This window comes from Cavia porcellus, unplaced genomic scaffold (assembly GCF_034190915.1).
Source record: "Cavia porcellus strain 051 isolate PalLab524CR breed Dunkin Hartley unplaced genomic scaffold, mCavPor4.1 scaffold_28, whole genome shotgun sequence".
Lineage (NCBI taxonomy): Eukaryota > Metazoa > Chordata > Mammalia > Rodentia > Caviidae > Cavia > Cavia porcellus.
This window is the reverse complement of record NW_026947511.1, coordinates 41,634,477-41,642,924: the sequence shown is the minus strand read 5'-3', so window position 1 is coordinate 41,642,924 and position 8,448 is coordinate 41,634,477. Positions and strand designations below refer to the sequence as shown.

The 8,448-nt window shown below is 55.6% G+C and overlaps 1 protein-coding gene across 2 annotated transcripts in view; it reads right to left on the bottom strand.

Annotated features, from left to right (window-relative positions):
- Positions 1 to 529: 529 nt before the first annotated feature.
- Positions 530 to 8,448, bottom strand: part of Unc5cl (unc-5 family C-terminal like) — a 26,374-nt gene continuing 18,455 nt past the window's right edge. The window contains exons 4-11 of one of the 2 annotated variants that reach the window (XM_013156657.3): positions 6,562 to 7,005; positions 5,673 to 5,973; positions 4,947 to 5,209; positions 4,305 to 4,406; positions 4,085 to 4,152; positions 3,286 to 3,386; positions 2,973 to 3,086; positions 530 to 1,910 (exon numbers count right to left, since the gene is read on the bottom strand). In XM_013156657.3, coding sequence (XP_013012111.1) covers positions 1,688 to 1,910; positions 2,973 to 3,086; positions 3,286 to 3,386; positions 4,085 to 4,152; positions 4,305 to 4,406; positions 4,947 to 5,209; positions 5,673 to 5,973; positions 6,562 to 6,946 — 1,557 coding nt within the window. In that variant the 5' untranslated portion in view covers positions 6,947 to 7,005 and the 3' untranslated portion in view covers positions 530 to 1,687. The remainder of the gene's footprint in view (positions 1,911 to 2,972; positions 3,087 to 3,285; positions 3,387 to 4,084; positions 4,153 to 4,304; positions 4,407 to 4,946; positions 5,210 to 5,672; positions 5,974 to 6,561; positions 7,006 to 8,448) is intronic. The other variant, XM_063238920.1, reaches the window with a different exon arrangement.

Here is an 8,448-nt window from a genome sequence, read left to right as displayed (position 1 = left end):
TTTTGCCAACCGTGGGAACCCATGCAGAGAAAATGGGCTGTAGGGCGGAAGGCATTGTATTCCATCTCAGGAACTCAGGGAACTTCATTCACAAGCCCAGGAGACTAGAAAACCTTCAAATGATTTGCCCCAAGGTGGGAAGGAAAGCAGAGATGCCTTCATCCACCATGGAGAAACAGTACCAGGTCTGTAGGGAGCAGGATGCACTTCATAGTACAATCCTGAGCCATGTGATGGGGAGAAGGAAGAGCCACCAAGCTGGGGTGACCAGCAGCCTTGATGGGGTGTGAGGAGCAAGAAGAAGGTGGGAGAAAATGAGTGAGGGCAGAGGAAGAGGCGTGGGACAGAAGGACCCACCTCTGAAGGCTCCTCCTAAGAGACAGGGAGATAACGGGCCCGGTTCACCACCCTGGACGATTTCCACACCGGAAACACCACCTCTAATCCATCCCCACAGATAGAATTCCAAATCTACCAGTCTGAGCACAACGCAGTAACAAAGGCAATTTGCATATTGCACTATACAGTATTGTTCTTCATAAAAAATAAGCATTCATATTTTTATTAAATATAAAGACAAACTCTTCATGTTTACCAGGACAAATTAAGGCGAACTGTTTGCAGAACAGAGCTGAGCAGAACGCTTCGCTGCCTGTGCAATACCCATCTTCCATACATGGTGCATTACACACAGTAGCATTTGCTAGGTATCGGTCCCTTTCCTTTATTTCCTGGCCCCAAACTGAATCTTGCTCCACAAGGAGCATCTCCCTACTCAGTCACTGTGAGGATAGCACCAATGCATCACCTAAGTTTGGAGACACTTGCCTGGGAGTAACAACGGAGGATTTCAGACAGAGAGAATTACGCCAAAGAGAGGGCGCAGTAACCAGGTAGAGACAAACAGATGCTAAGGTGCTGGGTAACAGAATATGTGGATTCGGGGATGCAGAAGTCTCAGGGAAGAGAGGCGGGAAACTGAAGTCCGAAGCTTAAAAGTCACACAGCTGGAGATGAAGGGATACAAAGGTTGATCCGGAGGCTTCTGCTCAGCATTAATGGTTTCTAACAGAGATCATGGCAGAGAGGGCAGGGCTAGCGCAGAGACCGAGGGAGGTGGAGGAGACTGCAGCTGCAGGGATCACTGCCCAGCTACGCGCTGGCCTGGCCCTGCCCCTGGGCCTCAGGAGAGCTCCTCAGCTCCTCCCTAGTGCTGGCCTCTGGGCGTGCTCCCCAGCCCACCTCAGGCGCTCTCCCTACCTCCTACCCAGGGCCTTCTCCTCACTGCAGCCCAGCTCAGCTCTCTCCCTTCCCAACTCCTCCTGCAGAACGCAGCTCTGTCTTGCAGTCACCTTGACCGGACAAAAGAGCACTGAGCTTACTCCAGGCTCCATGCCCCACCTCAAACACTCCAGCATGCCCCTGGAGTGCTAGCACTTACTAAGTGTTCAGTGAATGCCTGTGGGCCAGACAGTCGACCTGGAGAGCCCACGGGAGCCACCTGGAAGCCCAGTGTCCATAAATAGCTGCCAGGCAGCTGGCCAAGCTGTGGTCATCTCCTGTGCTCTTACGCCGCCTACTGGCCAGGAGAGAACCTGCATGCCTGGAGGTGGCTCACAGGTGTCCCTGGAATGGCCCGCAGGTTCTGTGGCCGCATTTTTCCCCGGCCACCCACCCTGGTGGGTGCTCAGAGCTTCTCATCCAGCTCCAGGTGCTGGTTCTCCCAGACATGATTGTGGACCACGGCCGGGCTGCTGTGGGGTGTTGTACTGAGGTAGCTCTGGATGACCGAGGCACAGTCCAGTCGCTCCATGGAGGTCATGAGGCAGTGCAGCTCCAGCAGGCTGCCGTTCTGCTCCTCAAAGAGCTCCAGGATGGCTGCTGCAGGGCTGCGCTGGCACGACAGGTACCTTAGTGAACACAGAGGAGCTAGTGGTTTGAGGGTCAGTGGGTGACACCACCCTTCCAGGGGACTTAAGGTAGCCAGAAACTCCGACTGTCCTGACGTGGTGACTCACCGCCCCCTCCTTGGGCCCTGTCTCTCTAGACCTCAGCTTCCTTTAGAAACCAGACAGGAGAGGATCTGTCTCCTCCCATCCAAACACCCTCCAGCCTCACCCAGGACTTCACACTGGTCCTTCCCTGTTTCTCATGCACACACTGCACCCACAACCTCTGCAGCTCCCCCAAGACAGAAAGGCTTTATTCTCCTTCCCATCACCACCTCCCCAAAGCCTTTCTCATCCCTGGCTCTTAGGAAAAGGCTGCACTGCACCGTCCAGCCATAGCTCAGCGATCCCTGCTTCCGCTCCTACGTGCTCCTTCCAGCACGCGTGCAATGCTGGATACATACAAGAAGCCACAAGGAGCACTTGCCTTGGCTTCTAAGATCTCTGTACCCTTCCTGCATAGATTCTGAGCTCCTGGGATCTGGAAGTGAACTTCATTCTTCTTATACCCCAGTGCTCAACAGGACAGCGCAGGTTTCTCAGTCCACCCTGAGTCCAAGGTCCAGCCTAGACCTTCTCATGGGTGAAGTCTTCCCTGATCGTAGCACTCAGAGCCTGCAAGCAAGCTCACAACTCTTCTCCTGTGATTTCTTTGTGAGTTCCTTGGCAAGGGCCATAGCTAACAACTGCCTGTTAACTTCCCATAACATGCACCGGGCACCCGGATACAAACTTTGCCCATAGTATCTGTAACCTGCTGTTCGGTCCCCAGGCCACACGAGGCTCCCACTCCCTGGTGGCCTTGCATGGTGATGGATCCACTGTTAAATATGCATGGTGCACCTACGAACAGTCAGGCCTCGCTCTAGGTCCTGAGAGCATGGGCATTACAGGAAGAACTGCCCTGCAGGGAGGAGCGGGGTGGGAGGAGCCATTCTAGACTTTAAAGCCATTCCTTTGCTGTGGTCCAGTTCCACCCATCCCAGCCCCATGTCCAGCCGTCCACACGTCTCCCCTTCTTACCGAATTTTCATGGCACACAGGCCCAGGTGGGAGGCCAGCCGACGCCAGTCATTCCCTGTGATGCTGTGTGGCTCCAGCAGCATCCGCAGCTGCTCAAAGAGCTCTGGTGGCAGCCTGAGGGGGAAAGGTGTCCTTAGAGGGACTTGAGTCTGCTTCCCTCTCTCTCTCTCTCTCTCTCTCTCTCTCTCTCTCTCTCTCACACACACACACACACACACACACACACACACAGACCATGCGCTGCACTTCCCTGTGGGTGTTAAGGCAGCAGCTCCAAGCATCCCTGAGGGCAAGAGCACAACCCTCGCCTCACCTGTTGCAGGAGGGTGGCTGGGAGACAGGGGGTGGCGCTGCCCAGGACTCCTCCTCTGATGCCTGGAACCTGAGGATTTCCATGTATTTGGTCTCCAAGCCCTGAGTCAGCAGGGGGACAGGAAACACACGAGGGGTCACAAGACACTCCCTAAAGTAAGAAGCCAGGGGTCACCCTCCTATGTCTCTCTGGCCCGTCACCCCAAGTCACGTTACCAGGAGATACCACCTCACGCCTCTACCCTCTCCTCTGACCCCAGGCTCCTATGTTCTGTCCTGAGTTTGCCCACTTTGAGAACTGGAACAGGAGGGGGTGTCCTAAGCTACCAGAAGTCCTGGAGGAAGTCACAGGGTAGCGGAAGGCCCCCCAATGACAGAGATACAGCACTCCTCTCCTCCACCCAGCTTTATCGCCACATGACAGTGTGAGGGTGTCTGCCACCTTCCATTGAGATGCTACTGTGGTCCCCAAAGATTTTCCTCCAGATTTCTTCCCATCTGCCACTGAGACATCCAATGAAGAGACTCAGTCTAGGAAGAACCCATGTCTCCTGAACCCCCATCCCCAGGCCGGGAGAGGAAGGGCTTAATCCAAGATGCGATCCGTTAATCTCCTGCTGGGGTCCCCCACTAACAGACAAGAGTCAGTCACAGTGGGTGACTCGGAGGCCAGGTGGCCTGAGTCCCTCAAGAACAGGCTGGCTGCAGTGAAGATGCCATCGTTCCCACTTAGTTATGCGACTAGGACCACAGGACTCCTGTAGGCCCTGCCCTTTCCTTGCCCCTTAGCAATAACTCACATCCTGGAAGGTGTGCATGGTGACAATGATCTCATTGGTCAGTGCCGAACAGTCCTCATTCTCATTGGCTGCAGAGAGAGTAAGTGAGACAGGGAAAGACCTGGGGTAAGAGCACAGACTCAAAGGGCCCTGCAGAAAGACTGGGGTGGGACACAGAGAGCATCAAGATTTCAGGGAGTAGAAGGGTGGGCAGGAGGTGGCCACCAGGCCCCTGCGCTACCTGCTTTCCTCCGGAAGCAGAAGGAGCGGAAGGGGCACTTTCCATGCCAGATGTGGAGATGGGGAACCAGCTGGCAACTGCTGTCATCCACGTTCTCCCAGCCTGGGGCAGGGACAGAGACCAGGAGGGGCCCTTAAAGGGGCTGGGGAGGCACGAGGACCTAGCAAAGGCAGGAGGGCCCCCAGTGGATGGGCACCCCAGATCCAGGCAGCCTGGCGTCTATGCCACGTATCCCTCCCTGCACACAGCACTCAGCCCCTCGTGCCCTCCTGCAGCCTCCCACCCGTCTTCCACACCCAGAAGCAGCCCTGCCCCATGTGACCTGTCCTCAGTCACATCAGTGCCAGCGGCCCTGACCACAGGAAGGGGAGGCCAAGCGGGGAGACTAACACCAGCTCCCCATGCAGCCTCCCTCCCTCCTGCTGCCTGCAGCCCCCTCCTCTCGGCATCACCCCATCCTAGCAGGGGGCCAGGGTTTGGGTGGGCGTCATGAGGAGCAAGAGGACCTGGGTCTCCGGGGCAGAAGGCGAGGGTCTCATTGAGGCTGCTCCAGCCCAGAATCCAGAAAAGAAACAGAGCTCTTGACCTGCATACAGTGCAGGGGAAGCCCCCATTCCCCGGGCCCAAGCCAGCGCCCCTCACCCTCAGAGATGTACTTGAGTTTCAGACACTGGTCGCCCCTGGCCCCTGTGAAGTCGAAGAGCTGGCAGGGCCCTCGCAGGCGCCCCCCATGGGGCTGCTCGTTGGTCACTGCCCACTGCAGGGCGCAGGGTGTGTTGTTGAGGAAGTAGACTCGAAGTTGCAGGTGAGTCTGCCCCGGCGCCAGCGGGGAGCAGAATATGGCCAGCTGCAGCCACTTTCGGGCAGCCTGGCCCACTGGGGCCTCCAGCACACAGGTGTAGAGGCTGTGGGGATAGACGGGGCAGAGACCCCAAGACCTCATCATCGGGCTCCTGCCAGGTAAGAATGTGGAGGCTCTTCCCAGCCTCCAAGGGGACTAGAGCACTTCAGGAGGCACTTGGGATCCTAGTGAGAAATGGGCATTGAGGGACTAGAGAAGGTGGCCGCTACCAGCCAGGGAGGAGAGCCAGCAAGAATCGTCTGTCTGGCAAGAGAAACAGGTGGGGAGGGGACAGACAGTTCCAGATGGGCAGAGGGGCCGCAGTGGGGTACACAGCCCCGGGCAGGGTTAGGGTAGAACAAGCTGCTGTGGACATTAGGACAGAGGCCACAGAGAAGGACACAGGGGGACCAGGGACTTGCGGGCCATCCCAGACAGACGAAGGGGCAGCTCTGTGCAGAGTCAAGGACAAGGCGGCCCCGGGGACCTGGCGGGGGTTGGGGGCAGGCTGATGGGCGCACGCATACCTGAAGTGGGAAAGTTGGATGCGACACTCATCCAAGGAGGTGTGGGCCCCAGGCTGGCCCAGGGGCCGCCAGGCCTTGGCGTCGAGCAGGGACGTGTTACTGCTATAAGTGCGCGCGTGGCCCGGCTGCTGGGCACAGTGCTTGAACGTGAGGGTGCAGGGCTTCAGGAAGGAGGCTCCGTGGGGGCCACACGCCACCACTGGGCTCACCAGTCCCTGGGTGCGGGACAGCAGTGGGGCATCGGACAGGTCCCACACCAGGATCAAGGACACCCGCTCCTGACGGCCCAAGGCCACGGCACCTAGGGAGACAGAGAGCTGGGAGGGCCCGGCAGCAGGCATCCTCCAAGCCCGCACAGGGCTGGCCAGGGCGGAGGGTACCCCACTGGACACTAAGGCTCTGTGGATGGGCAAGACCACATGCCCTGACTTGGGGCGCAGTCCCAAGCCAGTCACCCGCTTCCTTCCAGGGGGTGAATTTGTAAACCCTGCTCTCTTATTCTATTGGAGAATTGGCAGAGCACACCAAGTCCTTAGAACAAACTCCTTTAACTCCACCTGCCAGAAAGTTGTCCTAAAATATCCATTGTATGTCCATCCTGGGGGTCAGCAAAGTTATACTAGAAATAGCAATAATCTTCAAAATTATACAGACGCCTAAGGGCCAGATGTGCTGGTGCATCCTGCAATCCAAGCACTCTGGAAGGCTGAGGCAGAAAGATGGCGAGTTCGAGCCCAGCCTAGGCAACTCAGTAGGTTAGGGAGACCCTCGAAATAAAAATTTTAAGAGGGCTGGACTGTGGCTCGGTGTGAAGACTGCAGGTGCAGTCCGGGCTGCCCCCTCAGGCACAGTCGTCCCGGGACACGGTCTGGACCCTGTGGGCCATTACCTGGCGGAATAAGTAGGGAGATGCCTGTGTCCTGCAGCAGCAGGCAGCCCCCACGGTGATCCACCTCGCGGGCCGAGAACACCAGCAGTTTGTTCATCAGCTGGCGGGTGACAGTGTGGCCCTGAGTGGGCGTGTGCAGCTCCTGGTAGAAGGCAGCTATCTCCGGCAGGGTGGCAGGCACACAATGCCCTGGCACCTCGAATTCCGGTGGTGGAGAGGACGGGGGCTCTGGCTCCTCGTGGCTGTCCGGCTTCCAGCAGGGCCCCAGCAGCCAGCGGGGACAGTGCCACCGGAGACACTGAACCAGAAGCAGGGTACTGACCACAGGGATCCCCACCAGCAGGAGGAACTGGGGGGATTGGAGGGCACTCTCTGGGGGACACATCCTCCTGGTCACTCAAGGTTGCTGGATATCCTGCACCGGGGCCGGCTAAGGTCAAGGGCCTGGGGGAAAGAAGGGGTGAGGACCAGCCTAAGCCTTAAGCCACGGAGACCAAGACTTGGCTTCCAGGTGGCTGCAGGAATGACCACAGCTCTTTCTATCCCTTGTATCCATCCAGGCTTCTCAGGGCAGGTAGCACTCACACCATTAATCCTAGTGGCCCTTGGGCCTAGCATTGTGCCAAGAATCAGTTCCAGCACCACACACTCTAGATTCCCATACTGTGAAAAAGCCCCACCTATCACCCAAAGCATGAGGCTTTGGGGGACATCTAGACCCAAGCCCTAACACCCATGATTTCACACACCTCATCGGTATAAACTGAGGCAGCAGAAAGAACTTGGGTTTGGAATCAGAGGACGTGAGCGCAAAGCCACCTTGATCACTGAGGCTGGGGAAGCTCGTCATGTTGCTTAAAGTGCCTCAGTTTCTTCTTCCGTGAAAACATCTACTTTTACCCACAAGAACCACTGCAGCAGTCAGTATGTGAAAAAAAAAACTTAGAAACCCCTGATCACACTAACGTAAGGAAAAGGCACAGACCGGGAGGGTAGCTCAGTGGTGGAGGACACGCTGGCCTGTGAGAAGCCCTGAGTCCAATCCCCAGCACCACAAATAAAAAGATACCGAACATTCAAATCCAGCACAGGTAGAGGTTCACTGGGTGTGTGCAGGTGTGGACGGCACGTGTGTGTATGTCAGTGTGCAGAAAAAGGTCTGGCATCCTGGGATGGGATCAAAATCAACACAAGCTAAATATGTGATTGAAATTTTCGTAGTGGCCGCATGAAAGAATAAAAGCAACAGGGACATTAATAATCTCTCTATTTAACCCAAAGGCTACTTCAGCAGGCCACCAGTGCAGTTATTAAGGAGATATTTTCCGTTCTCTTTTCACACCAAGTCTTTCACATCCCCGAGTATTTTACTCACACATATGACACATCTTGACTGGGACTTGCTGTGTGTCAAGCGCCACCTGTTTTAGCAGCTTCTGTCTTACTCAGGGCTGATCTGGAACCGTCCACCCCCAGACCATCCCAATGGTCACAATTAAAAGACTGAGAGGGGGCCTGGGATTTAGCTCAGCAGCACAAGTGCTGACTGGCAAGCACTAGGTCATGAGTTCAATCCCCAGTACCAAAATAATAATAATAATAATAATAATAATAATAATAAATAAAAGACTGAGAGGGCAAAGACATGAACAAGGACTCAATTTCCTTGAGCTTTTTTTTTTTTTTTTTTTTTTTTTTTTGTATTCCTTGAATTTTTCACACCGACCCTGTACTTTAAACACTTTACCATTGTTTTGGGAAGTTCTTAAAAGCAGAAGGGATATACCTCCCTGGAGACCGGGGTGAGGTGAGGTCGTGGGAAAAGCACTAGATAATAAAGGGCCTCATCCAAGTGTGCTTATTTACAACCCTCCTGCTCTGAGGCAC